Here is a 26,830-nt window from a genome sequence, read left to right on the forward strand (position 1 = left end):
GAGAGCTGCCTTGCTGTGTGCTGCCTACATAGACAGCAGCCTTTTAAGGGTCAGTTCATACACTCTAGAAATAGATGAACACAACTGTTGCACAATATACCGGTACTAAAAAGGCATCGCGATACCCCACATTTAAAAACAGTATGATTACTAATTTTACTAGTACTGGTACTTTTAAGGTTTACTTCACCCAAAAATGAAAATTTTACTCACCCTCGAAGCATCCTAGGTGTATATGACTTTCTTTTTTCAGACGAATCCAGTCGGAGTTATATTAAAAATTGTCCTGGCTATTCCAAGCTCTATCATTGCAGTCGAACAGTTCACAAGTCATCAAATAAAGCGAGCGCATTCATAATAAACATGCCTCACACATGAATCTGTGCATTTTTGTAAGAAAAACATCTAGATTTCAAACGTAATAAGCACTTTTCTCTCACATCTGGTATTGGTCATACGCCATTCCGGCGTGACTATCATGATATAAATTGTTATTGTGAAATAAAATTACTCCTAAAAGTAGGAGTAGTAGACTGGTAGTTGCTCAACATAGGCCTGTGTGGTGCCACTGGCATGTGATTTATTTTATTTTTTTAAGGGCGAGGAAATGCTCAAAAAGCAACACTGGTCAACTGAGAGATTTCTTTCTTTCTTTAATTTTTTTTTTTTATTGGTTCAGTAGTAGTATCGAGATATTTTAGTCAGGTATCATATCAAAGTCAAAATTTTGACACTAACACAAATGCTTCTAGCTACATAAGCTCCATTTTGTCATCAATGTGCTAGACAGTAACTTATAACACATGAAAGTAGGTGTTGCATTCTTAACATTGCCACAAGGGGTGCTCCACTGAAAATTAGAATAGTTGCCTTCTACAGTTTCTCTTTTAGGTCACCTACTGTTAGGGCTGAGCAACAGTTTGAAGACTATCTGTCAGGATCTCAAGCTGAAGTGCCCATGAGCTCCTCTAGAGGGGACTCCATCTCAGACCTTTGCCACTGTATCCTGGACTACATTTCCCATAACAACTTCTAACCAGGAACTGATTGCATGCACACCCGTTTCCTGTCAGTAGGACTATTTAAGCAGCACACAAACACACCCATATTTCAAAGTCTTGATTAGCTGTTTGGGTTCATTACTGGGCATTTTCCATGTTTACCTTGCCTTTTTTTTTTGCCGTGCCTTGTTTATACCTTGTCTTGCCTGCGATTTGGACCTTGGACTGTTTCATTGTTTTTGTGATTGTTTGCTGCCTGCCCTTACCATTGCCTGTTTTTGGATTAGTCTTTGTCACGCCTTGGATACTGTTGTTTGCTGGTGTTGGACCCTGCCTGTTTTTGACCACAACCTGTTTTAATAAAAGCTCCATTGTCACACCCAGTCCGTTACAGGAGAATTCACCCACCACAGATCCAGCAGCTTTTTGAACACCAGATTTTGGGATTTTGTGCCTTTGTCAGGATTGAGAATTACATGGCAGACTTTTGTGGACTATGTTACCAGGTAGGCTTTGATAATATTGCTCTCAAAAACATCTTTTGTTTTGGTCTGTCTGAAAAAATATCCTGTTTAATGCCACACCATACCCCACCCTGGACTCTAGCCAAATAAATAGACTTTGCCTTCTTGTTGAGTGGCTCAGCATTCACTGTGGGTGTCATGGAGGAGGAACACAGCACTTCCCCAAAGTCCTTCCAAGCCAGGGCCTGCTCATGTCATGCCCGCCACTCAAGAGCCTCTTCACGTCATGGCCACCAATTCAAAGCCTTTTCATTTGCCACCATGCCCCAGTCCTCAGCCAACATGGCCACCTCGCTAGTGCCTTGTCATGTCACGGCCACCACGCAAGAGCCTCTCCATGTCACGGCCAACACACCAGAGTCTCTAGCCATCAAGGGCACCTTGTTAAGCCCGGTGGTCCTCCCTCTGTCTACTGTGCTGTCCGTGATGGCAGTTTCCATCTTGAGTGTGTGCACACTGTGCTCCGGAGGCCTGTGCATAAGTCTGCTCCAGAGCCTGTTCCAGTCCATGAATCTGCACCATAAACCGACACCGGCCTGTGAGTTTCCTGCCTGTCCTGTTCTGACCACAGTGGTCACACGTGAACACTCTGCATGTCCTGTCATGGCCAAAGAGGCCGTCCATTAACTCACAGTCTACCCCATCATGGCCAAGGAGGCAGTCCATGAACTCTCTGCCTGTCTGCTCTGTCACAATCTCAAGCTGGAGTGCCCATGAGTTCCTCTAGAGGGCACTCCATCCCAGACCTTTGCCACTGTATCCTGAACTCCATTTCTGATTGCATGCACACCTGTTTCCTGTCAGTAGGATTATTAAAGCAGCACACAAATACACTCACAGTTCAAAGTCTTGTTTAGCTGTTTGTGGACATAATCGGGCGTTTTCCATGTTTGCCTTGCCTTGTTCATACCTTGTCTTGCCTCACCTCTGTTTATTTGCTGGTGTTGGACCTAGCCTGTTTTTGACCACAATCTGTTTCAATAAAAGCTTGCACTTGGATCTCCATTGTCACCCACACCCAGTCCATTACACAATTGCTATGAGCAAGTTAAAAGTATGTTTACAGTTAGCTCCAGTATTAATAATTAATAATAAATTTAGTTTAATTGCACAGACATTTTAAAATAATATTACTTCACCACCTTGAGTACTGTTTAGTTTTGATATATATCTGTCATTATTGGATATTTAATTGTACAAAATGTATCTACTATTTTTACGTTAAAATGTTTTTTTCCATCTTATGCTCACTTAAAGTGACTCTATTTGTAATTAAAGCATAACAGCATTTTGCTTAGTCTAAAGAAATTTTATCAGGACTTTTCAGTACTGAATAAATTGTAGGCTCCAAAATATAAAATATCTCTTGCCTTCTTGAATGAATTTTGTTACAGAGCTTCTTGAAATGCATTCTGGGATTACCCTCTCAAATGAAGAGAGAAGTGTCTTAAATTCTGGCTAAAACAAGGTGTCATCATGTCAGAAGCACGCCTACAATGCTGTCTAGGTAGGAAGCTGTCTGGATTTTGGAACCGGTCAGGAGACCTCATTTCATTCCCAGTACAGCACCTGTCTCAGACTGCTAGACAGATCACAGCTTCCTTTTCCCAGAGGAACGGTCTAAATAGAAATGTGTGAAAGAAACCAAAGGGAAAGGAGCATCTAAGGCTCAGTGCACAAGTGGTTTGCAAACGGTACCGCCGCAGCAGTCACTATGGAGACCAAGATGCACTGAGGTACAGCAGCCCCTTCTTTATAAGATGTTTAAAGTAAAGCCTTTTACTGCAAAACAGAAATTCAACAGCAAACCTACTGACAGCATGTAACATGAGCACAGTTACTCCACAGGAAAGAGAAGAGATCCTATACCACTAAGGCTGGGCAATAATAGAATGTTCAATATTTTTTTCTAACAATATAAAATAACCAACTGACATATTGGTTAGTCCCGCCCCCCATAGTTAATGTTGCCATTGTTGACATTGTGCCAAGATGTTTTTGATAAATTTTGGACACAGGCGGACCACCATTCAAGTGGGACTCGCAGATAACAACATCCAGGATTCATGTACCACAGGGTAGGATTAAATTAATTTACATTTAACCAGTTTAATATGGAGAGGCACTGAAATGTAGACCTTCGGTTTTGTGTTTTTGTCTTACACTGTACATGACGTGAGAACAGTTAGCTATTTAGGTTGGTAGGTTATATGGACTAGTTTCAGCCAGAGATACCTTGCAGCACAAAATGACATTAACGTTCTACTTGAGCAGATGAAAATAGTAACTTAATGAGAGTATGACAACCAGAAAATGAATGTTTTCTTCTTCATTGGGATTGGGTTTGAATGCTTAGGGACATTTTGCTCTGTGTTATTTGGGTTAAGGAAATGGAATAAAATAAATTCCATTGCCCATCCGCTCAGGATACCTGGAATCAGTGTTACAAGTACCCAGGGCACATTCTTCCAATGTTTCTCTATGGTGCTGAAACCTAAAGATGTCCAAATTCCGGTCTCCATGCAACTGACATTCAACTGATTGGCTCATCTGTGTTCGAGGCTACTGTTAGTGTTATCTGTATGCACCGGGGGTCTGAGAGTAACGCAATTCGATTCTCTGTATGTATGTACTGTACATGTGGAAGAATTGACAATAAAGCAGACTTGACTTGACTTGACTTGACTTGTTTCTCTATGGCGCTGAAACCTGAAGATGTCCAAATTCCGGTCTCCATGCAACTGACATTCAACTGATTGGCTCATCTGTGTTCGAGGGGAGGGGCTTAGTGATAGGTCAAATGTAATGTTGCAGTTTGACCATTAAGTTCTCTTATTGTCATTAGACAGGAAACTAGTGACATAAGTGAGTCATTATATGGATTTTATTTATATTTTAAAAATATATTTAAGTTTTAAAATATATAATATATATAAAATATAATAAATGAATAATAAACATATATTTATTAATAAGTAAATATATATTTATATTATTCTTCTAAAGAGTGTCATTATACTTTTTATATATTTATTTACTTATGCATTATGTGTGTGTGTGTGTGTGTAATTACTTAAAAAAATATGCATATAAAATATATAATAATTGATAATAATTCAATAATTGATTTTTTTTTAGATATTTTAATTGACGGTTGCTTTGACTGGAGGGGGAAAATATCCTTTAAGACATTTTAGAGCAAATTCTTAAATATTGATTTCATTTTTTAAAAATTTTTTTTATCGCCCAGTCCTATTCACCACACCAGAAATGGCTAATTTCTTAGGGATTTAGATTAAGGTCTAAGAATGAGGGCAAGTCAACACAGCTCATGGCAGGTATTTGATTACAGAGGGTGTGTAAATATCATGTTTGACATTGAGAAACCACAGTCTTGAGCCAGGTGATCTCATGCTCAAAAGCAAATTAACAGAGGCACATCCATTTGTGCTGTATAAATATTTAATATACCCATATGTCCTTTTTTTGTAACTATTAGATTAACAATGATATATTTGAAGTATTTAAAGTGAATTGTGTAATTGCAAACACAATGACTGTGTTCAAATAGTTTTCCTGAATACTTATTCTAGTTGTCTCTGCAGATTAAACTGGGATACTTATGGGTGTTTTAAGTTAATTTTTAAAACAATTACAGCTCCTATTCATCCTCACATACAAACACACAGATACCTCAACAATATAATGGAGAGCTACAGTATTCTGCAAGACTGGCATTCTTCCTATCAGCTGATGGAAAACAAAGCACAATGTTCCCTGACTAACAATGAACGGCAGAATCTCAAGCTGTCGGCTCATGACTTCACTGTTCACCATTAATTCTCTTTCACATGATTCCTGGGAACCAGAAATCATAAGAAACATAAGCTTATGGAAAATACCCAGAGATCTTTCAGTGTGAACTCATGGCATGCTGGGGCGTGTATGATTGTGTGAGAGTCACTCCAGAGCACAGGTTAAATGATAAGGCTGTGTTGCGTGAAGAGGGAGATGTCACATACCCGGCTCACTTTCTCCAGGTCAGCTTCTGAGGAGGTGGGAGAGAGCGGGCTGCTGGGACTGAAGGAGGGAGAGCTCCCCGCACTGGACACGTACTCCGGATCAGGCACATATAGAACCTGCAAACAAAACCGCAGTGTAACGCTTCACAAACAGCAGCCAGAAACTGCATGCATGCACGCACAATCACACACACAATGATCTAGTTATGTAAATGAGGACAAACTGTACCTGTAGTGTTTATATATGTCATACAATTACTACAACTAACCCTGACCTGCTACAATAAAACCGTTTGCACTTTTATACCTTATTTTTAAAATGTATCATTACCTTTGATGACGTCTTAAAAAAAGTTTTGCCAGAATAATTTAAGTTTGTCACCAAATGTAAAAGTCAAAAAAGTGCTAAGTCAAATACACACACAGACAGAAGTTTATCAAAATTATTATCCATTGTACATGTTAAGGTGTTCAACCAAGACTTCTATTATTTTTTATTAGGGCTGTCAATTGATGAGTAATAAATAAAAAATAAGGTCATAGTGTCAATTAACAAAAATAAAATTGACTCGACATTTTAAATAAATAAATAATCTGTAAAAAAAATTCCATTCTAAATTTTTTTTTTTTTTTTTTTACATTTGAAGCTGAAAAAGAACAAATCTGTTCTGAATCTGTCTTTAATATTAAATCAGTCCATTATTGGATAATTTATAGCATATAAAAAAAATAAAAAAAATGAAAAAACAATTTACAAAAAATATTTAAAAAAATAATGAAATTTAAATTTATTAAATACACTTTAAAAAATTAAAAACTAAAAGCAAAAATTGAAAAAAACATTCATAATAGTTAAAAATTAAAAATTTTTAAAACTTAAAGCTAAAATGGAACAAATCTGTCCTGATTCTGTCATATTAAATCAACGCATTAATGGAAATTAATTGGATATTTTAAAATATAAAAAATGAAAACAGTTAAAAATTTTTAATTTAAAATATATTTAACATATAAAAGATTTCTGAACATGAGTATTTTAAAAATAAGTATTATTATTATTATTATTATTACTTATTCTTTCTATTTATTTGGTCAAATCATTGTCACCAATTAGGGGTTTTGTCAGATTTAACTAACTTCTCATGGTAATTTTGTCACACTCTCCTGAACACAAATACTCACATACACACAAACTGTTAAATTACAGGGAAGAAATCAGTAATTAAACATCTCAAAGTTCACTGCATTAAACATGATCTCTCCCGGTGCTCCTCAGATCTCTGAACACAGAACAGGCTACACTCGTGTTAGTTCGCAGGGCAGTGGAGTCAGCGTGGAGGGGCTGTTCAGCGGGCCAAAGCACTGGGGAGGATTACGCTAATGGAAGAAGCCGCAGAGTTTGGTCATGTGATCCACGCTGAGAGCCCTTCCAGCTGTACTGTGACCGGGCGGTCGACCATCTCCAGCGCCTGACTCTATCTATTACCCTCTCATTACTGCGCTCGCTGCCACGTGAATATCAACGATCCAGACTTCAGCTTTGCTTAACATGTATTTGTGAGGAGATGATGAAGCAATACTGGAGCTGTTTAGCAAGAGATCTTTCATAACTGCTCATGCACTGACTGGAAAAGAGAAGTCATTAATCACTCCATCTATCTGAGAGATATTATCTGGTTAAATGTCATATTGGCCAATAATTGATATGCTGTTGCACTATATTAAACAGAGAGAGATTGATTCTTTGTCTAACACATGGCAGAGATCTAATGGTGAGGGAGTGAAGCATTATGATGAAAATCTGCAAAGAAAACCTGCCATGAATTCAGTAATGTGTATGATTTTTGTAACATTATAGCTAACATGAAATGGCATTCACAACCTTTTTACTTCTGTAATGTGATGTACTTCAGAGTAAAAAATGACATCCAAGTAGTAAAAACTGAAAGGTTTTGTTTTAACTATTGGCAACAGCAACACTAGCTTACAAAGTTAATCTAAAATACCTAAACAAGGAATAGGATATTAAATGGGGAAATACACACCTGACCGGGCACCACATTTCTGGAGAAGAGTTTGTTGAGCTGAACAAGTTCATTGGGAGTTGTGTCAAACTTCAGCGCAATATTGTTCAGAGTGTCTCGTGACTCCACCTGCACAACAAATGCACAAAAAACATGTAAAAAAGAGAAAAGAACGAAGGAGAAAGGAGAAGAGGAATGCATTTCTTTAGGTTCCTCTCGGTCTACACAAGGTGTATGTAGTACACTACCACTCAAAAGTTTGGGGTCATTAAAATTTTGAATGCTTTTGAAAGAAGTCTCTAATGCTCATCAAAGTTGCATTTGTTTGGTCAAAAACACATTAAATTCAGTAAAAATACAGTAAAAACAGTAATATAGCAGTATAGCTATACAGTAAAACAACACATTTCTATTTACATATATATTTATTCCTGTGATGCAAAGCTGAATTTTCAGCATCATAACTCCAGTCTTCAGCATCACATGATCCTTTAGAAATCACAAGAAACATTTCTTATTTTTATATTTTAATGTATCACTGCTGAATCAAAGTATTTCTGTTCTGTCACTTTTGTTCAATTTAATGTATCACTGCTGAATCAAAGTATTTTGTTTCAAAAAATGTAACTTAACGACCCCAACATTTTAGAAGATGGTAAATCTTCTCTGTTTCGAATTAATTTTTCTTATTTATATTTTTATTCTAAACACCTACTACTTCTGTAAAATGTTAGCCAGCACTAACCAGTAAAATGAAATAAAATAAAAGTCACAGACGGTGAAAAGCTGGCTTCAATTAAAAAAAAAAAAATAAATATATATATATATATATATATATATACACACACACACACACACACACACACACACACATATTTCTGTTTGACACTAAAAGAAAGTGAGAGGACAAAAACCTAACAACAAGAGAAATGTTGCATGGTGTGAACCTATTCTTCCCCTTTTGCACATCTTGTGTGGAACTTATCGCTGCATCATCAATTCTACAAAACACTGAAATGCTAAATTCCTCCTGTACTCTCCATACCGCCACATTACAGTCCTCTAAACATAAACATCTGAGCTAAGGACAGTCAGAAAATTATACTGTAGATAATGACTTTATGTAAAGAATTCTACTTAGTTCATAGTCTGTCTGTTTACTATTTCATGAGTCTCTCATGCGAGGAGAACAGTGAGATGGTCAGATCAAGGAGACACAGACAGAGTTTAGCTGGCAGGAAAAGAATGCAAGCTAAAAATAATGTACATTTGTGTTCCACAGCAGAAAAAATTCATACAGGTTTGGGTGAGTAAATAATGACAAGATTGATATTTTTTGCTAAACTCACCCTTTAACCACTTCCCACTAAACAAAGGCATAGCTCTTCTTCATAAACACCATGTTGTGACTAATTTTTTTCAGCATCTTGCAGCATGAACTCAGTGTTTTCGAGAAACAACATTAAGTTAAAAGAAGTGTAACTTTGAAAAGGATGCCTCAAGATCCTTGTGTTTTGAATACAAGAGCACCCCCAGCCCCCCCCAAATTTGCACAGAAGTTTTCTGGTCGTCTCCAGATGGGAACGTCAACAGTCGATATTCCCAGTGCCCCCATGCAAGCGGCATCCTTTCATCCAGTCTGTCTGGCACAGAACATTGATTCCCTGGGAGAGCCATTTGAAAACGGTTCTTCCGTGGGCTATTTATTTGTAGCTTCTGGACGCTTCATATCAGAGCAAACACAACCTGCCTTCACTGGACACTAATGCTTGTAGTTGTTAGATGGTGAATTTATGATTTTCTCTGCAGTTTAGACATGCTCTATCCTTTATGTCTGTGTTTTTCTCCTCCTAATTCAATCTCAGACTTTAGCAGGAAGTCCAGCTGTGGTCTGTCTTCCTTTTTCTAAAGGCAGCCGTGGATTAAAATATCACCCAATATACAACATGAGCAGTGCCAGTAGTCAGCTTGGAAAAAAGACACACGCAGCACTAAGAGTCATCAGAACAGTCTAGACAAACTCCACATTTTCCAGACATGTGCGGCTCAAGGTTCCTTCATTCAACAGCAGAATCAACAAAACTACAAATTAATGCAAATATATAAACAACTAGGAAAGAAACACCAGAGTGCATCAGTCCTTACACTGGCTTCCTGACAGATATGAGTATCAAGGTTAATAATCTACATAAACAATTCTTCCAGCAAGTAGTATACTTCTTTATTATAACTATACGCTGCTGTTTAGCTACTTGACACTTTCAAAGAATCTGCAGGCAGAGGCACATTTTACAACGGCTTCAAACACAGCTCACCCATTCTGAATTTGACACGCCAAACTCTTAGGTCATTAGGATCAAGACTAGTTATGTCTAGGGTTGGCTACAAACATAATGAGACAGTGTTTAGCTCTTACACCACCCTAAAGCTGGGAGCAGCTTCCACGAGTTCTCACATGTCTCGTCAGAAGCAATATTCAAGTCCAAACACATGCATTTCTGTATGTATTATTTGCTTATTACAGTGCTCTACTTGTAGATTTTATTATACAACATTATGTCCCTTCTAATTTATTTTCTATTTATATTTAAATTTTACATATTTACATTTTAATTTGGGTTGGGGACTGGCCTGTGAACAGCCAGTCGGATCCTTCGGCTCAGTGCAGGTGACATTTTTTGGGTCTATCATTTGACTTTTTTGTTCCATAACTCTCAGGATCTTTTAAGAAATGTAAAATGATTGTCTTACTGCATCCAACCTCGGCAGCGATAGCACATTGCGAGAGCTCTTGCTTGTGCAGCTCAACAATCCTGCCACGTTCAAAGACAGAAAGCCTTTTTGCCTTTGCCATCGGGAGATCAAGACAGTGTGACTCCCTGAAGGACAATGATATGAAAGCCATATTTTTGTTAAGGCTATGGTCTTAAACTTTTGATCAGCTGATGAACAGCCTGTTTGAGTTTCAATGCAGTTTACAATAAATTGCCTTATCTGTATTTTTGTCTGTTGCTCCTGATTCTTCTTTTGGCATTTTGAAGCAGTACTTACAACCTGTTTATGATCCGAAATGCGAATACTCGTAATGTTTCCCCCGGTCTTAAGATTTCGTTCAGGAGTGTCTGTCTGTCTGTCTATCTATCGATATAGAAATATACTGTATATAATGTGTTTATTTGTAAAGATTTTTTTGGATCGTGAATTATTTTCATAACAATTAAGGTCACATTTCCAGGTTATATTTCCCCCCAAAACAAAATAAATAAATCAATAAATCAATAAATAAAGAACAATATATGTATATATTATATAACTTATAATATTTAAATTATATATCAGTCTTTTTTTGCATAGCAGTACAGTTTATACTGTTACAATGCAAAAACTTTAGTTTGTTCCTTTAATAAGCTTTGTTTTCATTATGTAAAACAAAATTACTCATTTCTTTCTTTTGGGGTAAAATACGATTACAATCCATGCATCTTCTTGTTTTCGTGAGATTCACACTAGTACAGAACACACAGCTCTTCAAACTGGAAATGACATTCCAGCAAACGGTACAATCAGACAGAATGTCAAATCAGACAAGCGCCATACTGCGTGGGACATCATGGCTGCCGTGGCATGAGAGTTGCTATAGTGACGCCGTCATTACTACTCTCGTGGCACATTCTAACTGCGTCGATGATCACTTAAAGAACTAATTTTAGATCAGCAGTCTTGGCCAGATGTTGACATTCTCTCTTTCGCAGTGCTTACAAAAAAAGGCACCATGGAAACATCAGCCGTGCTTTGGACATGGTAATACTATGGTATTTTTTTTTTGAAAAATCATGGTACATGAATATGACAATCATTCAATACTATGGTAAATATCTGAAACCACTGCATCTCCAAAGTACTTTTGTACCAGCTCGAGGTGTCTTCAATGTCCCAATAGCCTGTTGTGGCAAATGTCAGCAGGAGGTCAAGGGTCAACTGGTGAGCCGGGTCACTAACATTCATTGCTTAAAGCTCTTCACATTCACTCTAAAAGTATTTAAAACAGCTCGGCCATGTGATAAAATCTCATTTAAGTGTCACGTACAGTCAGAAATGTATTTTTAAGAGCTTAGGAGTGACTGTTGCATGATTTGCTGATGTTGAATACAAATCAATGCAATTATAAATATGCACAGAAAGTCTATTTATTTTGTGCACAGTATGCATCATGCATAATGAGACTATAAGCTTTAATCACTAACTACGTGACTTCAGTGCGGTTACAATGACTCTAGCCGAATCAGACTGCTGCAGGAATCAACAGACCCAAGAAGCTTTAAAGCAGATGCTGAATCCTTACTGTTTCTCTCCAATGAGATCTCAATCTCTCTCACTCTTTCCTGGAGTCCAACCACTTTAACTGGCCACAGACCAGCCAATGGTGAGAACCCGCTGACCCGCAGAGCGTTATTAGTGACTGAGCAGCTGGGCTACAGTTTAGCTCTCCTTCAACGCCTCTTGAGGTCAAGACTGCTTCTTGAGAAAATAGCAGACAATTACCTGTGGCAGGAGGCGAGGCTTTCACAATAATGGAGGCAGTTTTTCAGAAAGTTTCCCAAAATGAAAACACTGTCATCATTACAAAGAATTTTTAAACTGCCATGCAGTGAAAGTCAATGGGGTCCAAAACAACACAAGACCCACTGACTTTCATTGTATGGAAAAAAACAATGAAGCCACAAAAAAAGCAATGGCATTTTTGGAACGACAAGATGATGAGTAAATGATGACAGAATATATAGAATATTGGTTGAGCTATCCCTTTAAAGATGATTTGTGTGTTCAGGGTCATGCATCATGTCCAATAATTATCCAAACATCTTCTCAATATCACATCCATCACTCCATCTTTGCAGCGGTGTCGTGTGGTTTGGAGAGGAAGACTGCAAGGCAAGCTGGAAGACTGAGATATGAGTGCCATATCTGCCATCTCTCTCATGTTAACCCCACACCCCTCACCAACAACCGCCACAAACAGCCTCATGACACGCTGTGTATGCCCTGTGACAAATGCCCTGCTGTTGTCTTGCACACTTTTCACGCTCTGCAGAGGAAAACAAAGGCCCCGTCAATCACTTTTGGCCGACAGAGACATATCTTCAGCGTGTGTTGGGGGGGAGACGGGTGTGAGACAACTGCTCAGATCCGAGGGGAGAGCAGAACCATGTGGAAACAGAACCTTGACAGCAACAGCAGCAGCAGCAACGCTGACTCTGATGAACAGAGCAGGTCAGCTACACCAGCGTCCAATCCCACAGCTACCTGATGCCAGTTTTGAACCGGAACTGATGCCCCTTTTTTCACAGTTAGTCTCAATTAAATTAATATCATTGAGATTTCATATATCTGTATGAATTGCTCTGAATTTTTTTATTTGCTGTGTATTTTAACAATGTCTGCTGCATCATGAGCAACTCATGACATCAAAAAGATGTGGAAATAAATGATTAAGTCACAATGATACAACTATAATTGATCACAATGGTTGATTAGTCTACTAGAAGTTAACAAACTGAACAGTTCTAATTTTTCTTAAAAATTACTTTTACATTATTTAAGTTTTTTTTTTTTTTTTTTTAGCAGAAATGCTTTCATTAGCACACTGACAGCATGCAGCGCTTTAGAATTCAATTTCTCTGAAAAGTGGTGAATTAATGTAAATATTCATCAACGTTCAAATGTTTGGGGTCAGTAAGTTTTGTTAGTACTTTTATTCAGCAAGAATGCATATAACTTATCAAAACACATTAAAAACATTTAAAATAGATTTGTACTTTAAATAAATTATTTTGAACATTCCATTCAGAAAAGAATCCTGAAAAAAATTTGATTTCCAACATTTCAACATTGATAAAAATACGAAATGATTCTTGAGCAGCAAATCAGCATACAGGAATAATTTCTGATGGATCATGTGCCACTAAATATTGGAGCAATTATGCTGAAAATTCAGCCTTGCCATCACAGGAATAAATTACAAGTATTAAAATAGAAGTAAGGTTATTTTAAATTGTAATAATATTAAACAACATTTATATTTTTACTGTATTTTTAATTAAATAAATGCAGCCTTGGTGAGCACTAGACTTTTCAAAAATATAAAAAAATTGTGCCCAACCAAAAATAATATAAATTTTAAATTATACATAAATAAACCCCTGATATCCAAAAGGCACTCAGTTAAATGACTTTGTATTAGGGATGGGTCACAGTGCTACTAATCAAAAATCAATGTTGATTAACTTAGTGTTATTCTTACACATATATTTAGTTTTAATATTTTTTAGCTACATTGCTTTCAACAGCATGCTGACAACATTCTGTGCTTTAAACTTTGTTTCTTTAAAATTTAGGTAGCCCTGACTAGTTGACTTTGCACGTCACTACTTTGAATGTTAAAATATGTTTTCAAAACTCATAAGATTTGTAAACAAAGACAGTGACCTAGTCAGTTCATCTAAGTCAAAAACATTGGCTGCTTCTTATCAGATTCCCTGACTGAGCACCAGCTCCGGCATCAGCACCAGCACCATTTTTGGTGGAAAAGCAGTATGACTCCAATCTTCTGGCTAAATGACAGCTCTAGCTGCCAGCAGTTTCCTCTTTCCACTTCCAGGCAGAATTCCAGATCTCAGCTCAACCCACATGCTCCTCTGTTACTAGGGAGAGAGATGAGAAGTGTTCTGCCCGCAGCTGGAATTTGAGGGTCATTTCAAGAACACAACAAGCTGTTAAGACAGACAATCGAAGCTCACGCGGTCTCTCTCTCTCTCGCTCGGCACACATTCTCGCAAAATCAATAGAAATGCAAACGCAGAAAGGAAGGTCATTCAGCAACACTCTACTGGAACGCATGCAGACCGGTGAAAATAGACAGGCTGATGTAAACATTCGCACGGCTTCATGCAGCGCCTCTCCATCCTAAAAGGTGATGAAAACACACTTGCTCTCAAATCATCCCTGTGGATACACACACACAGAGTCCTCGTGCAAACTCTCACAGAAATCTCGCAGGTACATGTGGAAAAATCCTCTGAGTAAACAGTGCCGGGACGAGATCTGGAAGATAAAAGCCTATAACACACAGCACATGCAAACACATAACAAGGAAAGGGGTTGATGTTCCCACTTACGGAATACTCAATGGTGCCCTTCGGTCTCTGGAATGACATCCGCCTTCCATCCTTCTTCTCTGGCGTCTTCTTCTGGCCGGTATCTGAAAGCAAGCGAGGGAAGGTTCTCATTATGTTCATGTTCCGCTCTCCCCTCAGCTTGACTCAAGCTGCCGAGCTCTCAGCCTCGACCGACGGCTCATCCGTCAACAGCGAGTGTGAACGAGCGATTCCGGTAAGCCAGAGAATGCAGCTTCTCTCTCTCTCTCACCCTCCCTGTCTACCTCCCTCCTTTCCCCACTGTCTCCCTCTCTTTCTCTCTCGCTCAGCACAATGACAGCCAATGTGTCTTCACCTTGCAATGCCTCCTGCTGCTGCAAACACTGTAAAAGACAGAGACCACCCTGACCTCTGAGAGAGAGAGAGAGAGAGAGAGAGAGAGAGAGAGATAGAGAGAGACGTAGTGTTGCCTCCTGACAGTATCACATATGGTGCATTTTGATGCCTATAACTATTAGATGAATAAAATTGTCTTGAGAACTATTAGATATGTTCTGGAAATTACCTATAAATTACATTTTAAATGACATTAAAATAGAAAACAGCTATTTTTAATTGCAATAATATTTCACAATATTTCTGTTTTTACCGATCAGATAAATGCTGTCTTAGTCCACAGAGAGACTTATTCCAAAAACATAAAAAAAGTACCAACCCCAAACTTTTAAACGTCAGTTTCATTCTAGATTAACGTATGTTATGCGATATGATGCAAAGCTGAATTTTCAGCATCGTTACTTCAATCTTCACGTCACATGATCCTTCAGAAATCCTTCTAATATGCTGATTTGATGCTCAAGAAACATTTCTCATTATTATCAATGTTGAAAACAGTGTTGCATAAGATTTTTGTGGAAACTGTGATACGTGTACAAATATTACTGACCCCAAAAGTAACAATTAAAATTATACAATACTGTAATAATGCTTTAATAATGAACTGATTTATTATATTAAAATGCACTTATTACTTATTATAATCTATATTTTATTATTTAAAATTTATCATATTATAGTAAAAATCTATTATTAATTTTTAAATTGATTATATTAAGACTATATTAAACCAAAACATAAAGGCCTACAATAACTGTGTCCCACACTTTTTTGGTGACCATGTTATAGTGTGATTTTTCCCCATAACAAAAAGGGGGAAATTTTAAATTGCAGTTGATTGCATTCATCAAACTATTCAGCCCTGGTATAAAAACTGACATTTAAAAAAGGGACGAACTGTCAAGGAACTTGTTTATGTTTAAGTGAACTTGAAATGTTTAGCTAACAAAATTTTTCCGCTCCTCTATTGTAAAGGCATACATTAAAAAATCTAAATCAGATTTTTCAAATGAAGTCTCTGATCGTGAAACCTAAATTTATATCCAGCACTAATGTGTATGCATATAGTCTCATGGGTGTTTGTGTGTATGTTCAGGGTAATGAGTACAATGTTAGCAATTCTCCCACATGTTCAATTTGCTTCAGGCGGTCTGTCCGTCTTCACATTAACATTAACTCCAGAATCCATCAAACAGGTTCTGCACTGCTCGGCTGTGTAGCAATGAGTCAAAGTCGTCCTGCTATTTCTGTGCTCACACCAAAGAGACGGCAGCGAAAGAAACCAGGCCAGTGCAAGCACTGATACAAACACTGATGTTTAATCACACCTCTGTTTGAGAGCGTAACCTGACAAACAGTCTCTCTGTGTTTACAGTTCATGTCACTGAATGAGACGTTTAAAAGAGTGCCTCTAAAATAGAGATTTATTTCTCTGAAACATGCTGTCATGATATTTCATAAGCTGATCTGAACTGATTCAAAGGATGATATGTGATTCCCACATTCAGAAACATAAACTGTATGGGAACTGAAAAGTATTCTGCAGATTAATTTGTGCTGATATGTTTTAAAATGAAACAGGAAGTCTGGGCAGAACACAACTGAAGGGTTAAAATAAATAAATAAATAAATAAATATGCTTTAATATACGTCTGTGTTCTATATATATGTGTGTGTGTCTATATATATATATATATATTAGGGGTGGGAAGATTCAAAATAAATACATATATATATATATTAGGGGTGGGAAGATTCAGATTCAGTGCATCTGCATAAAAAGTCAATGATGCGATGCATTGATTAAAAAATTGTGCATCAGATACAAATGGCATTTGTATCACGATGCATTGTTTCTGGCGTATTTGCATCGGTAAAAACTGATTTATTCATATATAATTACTAGTGGATGCAGTATAATTTTATTGTTTAGAAAGTGACCAATATTTCATATGTAGATTGATTTCTCCTCTCTAAACTGTTTCTCAAGCGCGATCTCTCATCACCGCTGCTGCGTGAAAATGACGGCTCACAACACTACGGAGAGCGGAGGAAAATAGGGAATTAAAGTCCAAAACCTGACTTGAAATAGCCTAACAAATCAATAAGGGCAAAAGTGGTTGCATAAATGACCAATTAAGTTCACACAATCACTAATTTGTGCAAGTTTATTTTTAAGCAGCTCTTTGTCGATCATGGATCAGATTGATTCACCATAGCAAACAGTGAGTATATCTGTGCTGTTTAATGCATTTAAGACGTTGTGCTTTCCTCAGTACATAACTGACATGGCACTGGTATATTCTTCATCAGTAAATGTCAGAAAGACACGCAAACATATACATTTTGCTGTCCGGAGTGGGCGAGGCTTACGCGAGTGAACGAGTGCAGCTGCGCGCATGCACACTAAACAGACGGAGCGCAATAGAATAGTAGCACAATAATTCTGAGTAAACAAACATTTTGCTAAAATATTTGTTGTTGGAATTAAATGTGTCTTTTGTAGAATTTTAAACCTACATATAAGTGTATTTTTATTATAGCAGTAATGTAAACTGTTGTAATGGGCGAATCAAATGTAAGCTAGCACAGTCCTAATTACTAAGCTCAAATGAGTTAATGTGTGTCATTTTCTTTATTATTAATTTCATTTTTAATTTGGTGATTTTAACTTTTAATTTAGTTATTTTAATGCTTTAAAGAGCAATTTTAGACTGTAATGTTCTGCTATCTGTTCTGTAAACTATAAAAGGTACAGATGTCATAAAAGCAGAGAGAAAGGCTGCATGGCTTGTAACTGTAAAAAAAAGTCAAATAATAGTATGTGAGAGAGTCAGTGGTAATATCAATATCATTATGTTCCTATTGGTCAGTGTTAGAGGAACTCAGCTTAACCTGACAGCCTGCTCTAGACCAGGTTAGTTTCCCAGCATGTTGCCATAATGACTAAGCTTGATCTAGGCCTATGTTAAATTTGCTTTATGGAACCAAATCATTTGACAATGAGTCAGCCTAACTGAAATAATCCTGGCTTATTTGGTAAACTTGTTTTATGAAACAGGCCTCGAGGCATTAGAAGTGCTCATATTTTTTCCAATGCATCATATTACTCACTTTCAAGCTATTATATATTTATATAATATATTAGATGTGTGTGTGTGTGTATGTGTATGTATATATATAATATATATATATATATATATATATATATATATATATAAAATTTCAAGAAAAAACAAAAATTATGGTTTAATATTTTTAATATTCGTTGTTTTTGAAATTACTCAAATGACTTTGAGGTATAATTGGGGTATAATGAATATAATTCATATTTTTACAAAACCCCAATAATAGATAGCAAAAATATGCTAATGTCTATGTATTCCAGTACAGCAGCATTGCCCAAGGAATGAGTCAGAAAGAGAAACACAACGAGCAAACACACACAGCAGAGATAAGTTCCATGAAAAATGGCGAAACTGTCTGGAACTGAACCCTCACATGTGTGTGTATCATCTGAAACAGGCTTTTCACACGCTGAGATAAGAGCTGCCACATTGAAACTAAACAAAGAGCCCAATGTGTGTCTGAGAGACACCGAATCCATCGTCTCTGTGGCTCTGGATGGACACTGGCTATACACAGAATGTTCCAGAACCGCAGAGACGATGGATTTGGTGTCTCTCCATCAACAAAATAAGACAAATCTCTTGAATAAATATGCATTTGTTCTCAGTACCCATGACACATTGGATCTGTTCACAAGTCCAGTGAGCTGCATTGTGGTCTACATAGGCAGCATCCTAGTTCAAATGAAACCTCTTAAGTCAGTGATTTGGAACACTACATAGGCAGCTCACTGTGTTTTGGAACAGCCATTGTACTGTGGCTCACTGATTATCTAGCATTTTGTGCTCTAAATAAAATGGCCACTGCTAATAAGAACTAGCGTTCAGTGTACACATAACACAGGTGGGAAATATGGGACAAGGCCACACGCTGTTCTCTTTTTCCTTTCAGTGGCAAAGGAAATAATATTATTCGTGACCCAGATACATTTGTAACATTTTACCTATTTTGTCTGCAAATGTAACACTAATTGCACATGGCCATTCATTAAATAAAAAACTAAAACTTAAAAGAAAACTGTCCTATTATGAACTATATAACACACTGTAAAGTACATGCATGTGATAATTAGCATGATTTTAATGCTTTTGCTCATATGACTGCATGCCGTTCTCAAGTTCACATTCTTTCTTCACATGTATTAGTGCATGTAAAAGCAACATGTTACTGATATCCATAACAGTCGCTGTGCATCATGTATTTACATTTAAACACACATTATTTAATATGATCACAGGATTAGTCTAATCTGATTTCTGACTTATGCTAATGAAAATCTCTGTGTCAAATGTTAAACAGAAAAAAAGAATATTTTGTGCAATCACACTTTGTTACATCTGGGAGGAAAAGTTGGCACAAGCATGCTTTCCATTTTCCACTTTACACAACAAATTCACTCACATTTTTTTCTCAGTAAGAAAGGACTTTCAGATTTTTTTTTTAATTTTTTTAATGAGATTTAGTTATATAATGTTAGTTTATATTTTCATGACCATATTCCATCCCCTTTTTGACACTAAAAAGGCTATTTTTGCTATATTGTACCTTTAAGACTTCTATAATAACTACTGAGACTTTTACAAATCAGACTGTGAGGAATTATTTTTAAGCCAAATGAATTTTGAATCCAGCTTAGAGCCTTTTAATTTCTAAATGTATGAATGTATAAATAAAAGTAATTATAAAAATATCAAATATAAACAATAAAATTATGAAAAATAAAATTATTTTATACTATTATATTTATTGATGGGGGAAAAATATTGTGGAAAGTTCTTAAAAATGATCAGATGCAATTTTTAAAAACATAGTATGTCCAGATTTACACCTGTGTCCTCTTGCCAGCTAAAAAAAAAAGCATTTTTAAAACACTCCATTTTACACCAGTGTAAACCTACTGAATTTATATATGTATATATATATATATATATATATATATATATATGTATTAATGCATGTAAATGATTATATATATATATATTGTCTTGTCTTCTCACCTAACGAATATATCTGGAATGACTAAATGTGTTTCTGAACAAGCTGTTATTGCTCAGTTTTAATGTTAGAATTAGGGCTGCAACTAACGATTATTTTGATAATCGATTAATCGGTCGATTATTTTTACGATTAATCGATGAATCGGTTTATGTACTTATATACATAGACTTTTTAGAGATTTTAACCATTTTTGCATTGTCATATCCTCATCAAAACATACCTGGAGTTGTGTTTTTATTATGTTAGTTATCCTTTGTCGAACTCTTCTCCAATCAAAACACTGACCCATACATACTCTAGCAAATTTCACAAGGAGATTTCAAATAATGTTTTCACCATGGCAGTCCTTAGGGCTCCTAAAGTACTTTAACATCCCGAACAAAGCTTATTAAGGAATCTTTCAGAACATATTTTCACGAAGAATAAGAATAAAACAGAATAAAATTGCAGTAAATTGCATTTTATTATTTTTTTCCTGTAAACACACAGCTTATACCTGGGAAACAGCTTTATAGCTTATGCTGTGAAATTGTAAACAATCCTTCGAATAAAGTGCCAATGGCATGAAACCTGAATGGAACTCACATTTTAAAGTAAAATTTAAAGTAAAAACCATCAGAAGGTTGTCCAGAAAAAAATTGGACACACATAAAAAACCTGCTGTGTGAAAAAGTGCAGTGAATACTTAGAAAAAAAGTGCATTTCAAATACATTTAAACATTAACCTCTCTCAGTCAGTCATAATTAGGCTGCAAGACTGAATTATGAACTGGTAAACGACAAAGCTTTAAATGTTAATTGTTAAAAAGCAATGTTATCAGCTTTTTACGACTAAACATTTGCAAACAACATTGTACTGCAGAATCTGCACAAATAAAAGTCTGCACACTGTGATTTTCATCGGATTTAAATATGTAGTGGTCCTTTTAACAGTGCAATAATTCAAAAATGTAATAAAGCGATAAAATGTTAAACAAAACAGCTTATGCCTGAACTGACCGGAATTCGACTACCTGTGGGAAATGAGGCAGAACACTATTCACTCATTATTTGAGAAAAACTTTGCATTGCAGTGCAAAAAACGTCAACATGTCCAAAATGTTCAGGGCTTAACAGTTAGGCTTGCTCTCTTTTTAGAGGATATGTTTCCTGCCGCAGAAAACAGCCGCAGTTTACAGGTTACTCTTCTTTTTTGAAGGCTCAAAGTAAAGTGCTCCCACATTTTGGATGACTTCGTCCGATTAGTTTTATCTTCCGCGTTTTTCTTTTTCTTTCTCGAGCTTACTCCACTGCCGCCTGCCTCACCCATCACGCTGAATGCTGCAGAGACGCTGTGCGGGAAGCACGTGACATATAACGAGGCCAGCTATTGGCTATTCGCTACTTCTCCTGCTGTACTGGCTGTGTAAAACCTCCGGTGGCTCATTACTGCCACACTTTGGTCACCGCAGATTTAAAATATGCACGAAATGAGCCGCTTACGGCAAAATAAAAATTATTTAGCAACGAATCGATTACTAAATTAGTTGACAACTATTTTAATAATCGATTTTAATCGATTAAATCGATTAGTTGTTTCAGCTCTAGTTAGAATAAGTTAAGAGTAAATGGTACATCAGACTTGGTACTTCAAACATACGATGAAAATCCTGTTTCATCATATGACCCCTTTAGCAAAGGGAGAAGTAACAGCCATGGGAAAAACATGGCAAAGTCGCTCACTGAACCGAAAAGCTCAAAGTCCCCGGCAGTGTTCACGGCCCAGACTGTCACAGTAGTTGGTGTGTGTGTGTGTGTGTGTGTGTTTGCTGGGACTGCAGTTTGGACGCCGGAATCCACATGGCCTGTTCCTTTCCCTCATTAACACCCACCCCAGGTCAATTAATCAAACCCCGATCCTGTCAGTGGCTCCGCGAGTGTCACCCGCACCAGAGCCTCTCATTAGCACTCACTCCAGGGTGACTAATCGCAGCAAGATCCCTCCATCCACTCGGTTATTGCTTTAGTGAGCACTATTTAGTTTGCAAATCAAATAAAGCAGTGGCCAAAGTCTGCCTCTATACTGCTGTCATGAGTTGAGCTCTGCTTTTAATGTGATCGTGTGAGAACTACTAAAGATATCAGAGTTTGGTAGAAAGGCTGAATAATGAATAGAACAATGGGATACTTGTTGATTAAGCAAGAATCATTACTATTTAAAATATTCTATCAAGGAATACAACACTAAAACATAACAAGAAAAAGGCATGGTATTTAAAAAATAGTATGTAATGTTAAACAAACTTTGTTTCTCACTGCGTTGTTATCATATCAGCGATCATTTTTCATTTAATATTGTGTAACATAAATCTGATGATTCATTTAAACGAGCCAGTGCAAAAATGATTCAAGGATTCATTTCGAGTCTCTATGCATGTCAACATTTCATGTGGCGATATAAGAAAAAAACAATTTAATTGTTAAAAAGGTTAATATTTATTTATGTATTATTTATCTAAAAAAAGACAATGTAAATGAATTATCATTTAAATAAATGTAAATGCATTCAAAATAACCAAAAGGCAAATTTTCAGTCCCTTTGCAGTAAAAAAAAAAAAAAAAACAAAGGAGAAAAAATTAAAGGAAAATGAAGGAGACAAGCCAGTGCAAAAATTATTCAGGGATTCATTTCGAGTCTATATGCATGTCACGATATAAGAAAAAAACAATTAAATCATTAAAAAGGTTAATATTTATTTATGTATTATTTATCTAAAAAAAGACAATGCAAATGAATTAACATTTAAATAAATGTAAATGGATTCAAAATAACCAAAAGGCAAATTTTCAGTCCCTTTGCAGTAAAAAAAACAACAAAAAAAAAACAAATGAGAAAAAATTAAATGAAAATGAAGGAGAATAAAAAAACATACATACAGCTTGGTATGTTCTATAATATATTCTATGTAAGTTACACCTCGGGGTTGCATTATTTTTCTAATAATTCAATGGCCCGGAGTCAATTATTCCGCTTATACTACATATAACACAACACAACACATCCATAAAAATAAAAATTTAAAGGGATTCGTCCGGTTTTTGTACTTAAATCGCTGTTGTGAGGTGGATTATTTCTTCCGCATCTCATCCAACGTCTCTTTTGCTGGTTCCAAAACATCTTTTTAAAGCTGGTAATGGAGACTTGAGCCGTTGATAGCATTCTAATGCAGTTATTAATGAAGTTATTAGAAAGAGAGCGAGAGAGACAGACACACAGAGAAAGAAAGAGAGAGAGAGAGAGCTTGTTTGAATTAGGCTGCAGCAGCGTCTCTAAACAGCGCTGTTATTACCTCGCCAGTGAGAAATGTCATGTGTATTTACTTTCAGAAAATCATCTGTCATGTTGTTGTTTTTGTTAGTCCTGTAATTTCCGTTATTACAGTTTTACTATATGCGAAGTGATATGGAACTGTAATGTTTCCCAGAAAATAATTGCACACCTCAGAACGTTCGTCAGCCAATCAGATTCAAGCATTCAACGGCCCCGTAGTATAAATTATTATAATGGGAGGTATTAGGGCTAGTCCGAATACCATTTTTGAGCTTTGAAGCTCACACGGGCAGGGCTTATATGCTCCGAGAACGGACACTGCACTAGTGATACAAAACACACAGGTCTGTTAAGAGCAATACTTTTAATACAGACAAATTCTTTTTAGGCTGGGCTACTTTACGTTTTTTATGGCTGGCGACCGTATTCACAAGTATTTTCCAAGCAAATTAACTGCACATTTTATCATGTGTAAAATTACTGATTAATATTGTGCATTTCAATTCAATGCAATTCAAATTTATTGGCGTAACTAAAGAGCACACTGGGATGAGAAGTGACCTCTAGCTCAACACTTCCCTTTAGCAGAGACGCTTTAACTATTCTTCATCTCAATGCATGTGGCAGCTTTAGTGCTAAATCCATATCCACCATCAGGAAAGCAGGACAAATAATACAGGTCAGGGGCAAAAAAAGCCCCAGAGCATAGGCTGGAGCTGAAAGATCAGCCGCTGTGCTGCAAGTAAACAGCTCCCTCGGCCTTTGACGCACACCGGGCCTGGATGCTCAGTCAGAATTTAAAAGGTTATTGAATAGAGGGCAAAGTTTGATCTGCTGAGCGTCAACCCTCTCTGCTACTTTAGCATTTCGTCTAGACGAGCGCCAAATAAACACCGCTGGGGCCACAACGCTTTCGAGCAATCAATGAAGTTCAAAGGTGATGTCCATGGAGTCAGTGCTAATGTTACATTTTCCTTTTGGTTTGCATCCAAGTTCCAAACAAAACAGAAAGCAATCAAATGGATGATGTACCTTTCACTTGTTAAATATTTAATAAACAAAACATGCATTTCAACCAAGCGGCAACCTCCCGCTCTCTCTCATGAAGCCAACAAGGAAGTAACTTAAACTGTAATTCGTCAACTGGCCGCTAGAGGCTGGCTGCAAAAGGGAGTCAATCCCATCGACTCCCCATGTTAAAATGCCCAACTTTACAGCAGAAAAAAAAAAAACTTTTAAAATAATTTTATATTAGTACTATAGTACTAAAATGATATGCTTATAAATGTAATATATCATTTAATGTAATAAATATATAATATTAAAAATTATCATTTAAATTAAATTACATTTTAAATTTATGAACTAAATGTTCATTAAAATGTGAGAATATTAAATTTATTTACTAAAAACTATAATTGTATCTCAAGTTTTTGATTTATCATATACATAAATTATTATGCAAATGTAATAAATAATAATAACAATAATAATAATAATAAAACATGTTAAATTATATTTTAAATTTACTATATGTTCATTAAAATATATGAATATTATAAAATTTAATAAATATTATTAAAACATTTTCGATATAGATAGATATAAAATAGTCATTGGGATGCATTTCTAGTCATTGTTTAATGTGTTAAATTATATAATACATATTAATTTACATTTAATAGATTTAAATATATATTATATAAGTAGGAATTATGAAGAATTGACAAAAATGCATCCTAATGACTATTATTATTATAAGTAAAATGAAATATATAAATAAAATATATACCATTATCATAATACCTGTGCCCTAGTTAGACAGGCAGTTTTGCAGATAAAAGATCATGCCATGCTAGCTCCAGTTCTATTTGTTTTGGCATCCGCACATGACCTCTTGGATTTGCCCAGCACAGTGCTGGCTGATGCACTGAGGAATTAGTCTTAACTCAGTAATGAAAACACACCCACTCCCCCCATTCATCTTTGGGGGTGATCTAGAGAAAAGCAGGACATGTCTTGAGCCTCCCACGTCTGTCTAAAGCCAGTGCAGATGTATGCTAATGGACTCCTTGTGCTTCCAGCACAGCATCAGTGCGGCCCACTCATTCTTTAGACTGGTCCATCTCCTGTAATGAGGGGCCAGAGGCGCTCCAGAAAACGCTGTGCCATTATTTCATTGCTTTGCATGTAGATTTACAAATAGCATGACTTCTAAAAATTCCAACACAGAGCATTTGGGGCTGATATCACATTATCAATGACTAATTAATGAAAATATCTGATAATGTTTATAATGATTATAATATTTATAATGATTATAAATATTAATTAATGAAAATATTTGCATTAAATTAAAAAACTAAAACACTCATCAATCCCCACTGTATTTCAGGAATGCTTCATTTTAAGTGTTAAGCAATGCAGAAATGTGATTTCCCACAGTCAGTTACTCTTTACACAAGGATGCGCTCCATTTGTTTTAACCTCTGTGTTTTTTAATCCATTTATGCAAATAGGCTTACATGGTGCTATCAGCATTGCACTGCTTTGATAAGTGTCAAATGGAAAGGACAGCAATATTGTTTGCTGCAGTTATCCTTTTATGTGTCTAACTGAAGGTTGTGGTGAACCAGTGGTGCAATGCTATTTCCTGTACTTTGGCAATTTCACAGGAGTCAAATCCTTGCAATTTACTCTTCTCTGGCCTAGAATTCTATTCTATGACCAAAATCTTATAGTAGTCAAGGTAATTTAACAGTATACATAACACAAGACAGCTCTGGAAATGCAACAAAAATGTGTTTATTTTTTGTTTTGAAGGTTTGATTACTTTTTTTTTTTGCCATATATCTGTTCTAGAGACATTTTGTTACACTTTTTCTTAGCGATTATTTTGCCCTAGGTCTGTTCTTGAGACATGTTACAGCTTTTTGATAAAACTCTAATTGGTTTCCTTTGGAACTGTTTCAAATTCACACTGAATGCATTTATGAGTGTAAAGCATGTCTGTGTGTGTCGAATTCGTGATAGATTTTTATTTTTTTTTCCCACCGCACTAACATATACAATACCGTTCAAATAAACACTGTTCTTTGTAATGTTCTATACATCAAACAATCTTGAAAAAAAGCATCACAGTTTCCACAAAAATATGAAGCAGCATAACTGTTTTCAACATTGATAATAATAAGAAATATTTCTTAAGCAGTAAATCAGTATGAATTCTAAAGGATCATGTGACACGGAAGACTGTCACTGAAGCAATGACT

The 26,830-nt window shown here is 36.2% G+C and overlaps 1 protein-coding gene across 4 annotated transcripts in view; it reads right to left on the bottom strand.

The window, feature by feature from the left end:
• Positions 1-26,830, bottom strand: part of LOC109055978 (oxidation resistance protein 1-like) — a 140,553-nt gene that overhangs the window by 36,894 nt on the left and 76,829 nt on the right. For all 4 annotated transcript variants that reach the window (XM_042773080.1, XM_042773081.1, XM_042773079.1 and 1 more), the window contains 3 exons: positions 14,747-14,829; positions 7,593-7,700; positions 5,548-5,664 (listed from right to left, as the gene is read on the bottom strand). In XM_042773080.1, coding sequence (XP_042629014.1) covers positions 5,548-5,664; positions 7,593-7,700; positions 14,747-14,829 — 308 coding nt within the window. The remainder of the gene's footprint in view (positions 1-5,547; positions 5,665-7,592; positions 7,701-14,746; positions 14,830-26,830) is intronic.

The sequence above is a fragment of the Cyprinus carpio genome, chromosome A16 (genome assembly GCF_018340385.1).
Source record: "Cyprinus carpio isolate SPL01 chromosome A16, ASM1834038v1, whole genome shotgun sequence".
NCBI classification, from domain to species: domain Eukaryota; kingdom Metazoa; phylum Chordata; class Actinopteri; order Cypriniformes; family Cyprinidae; genus Cyprinus; species Cyprinus carpio.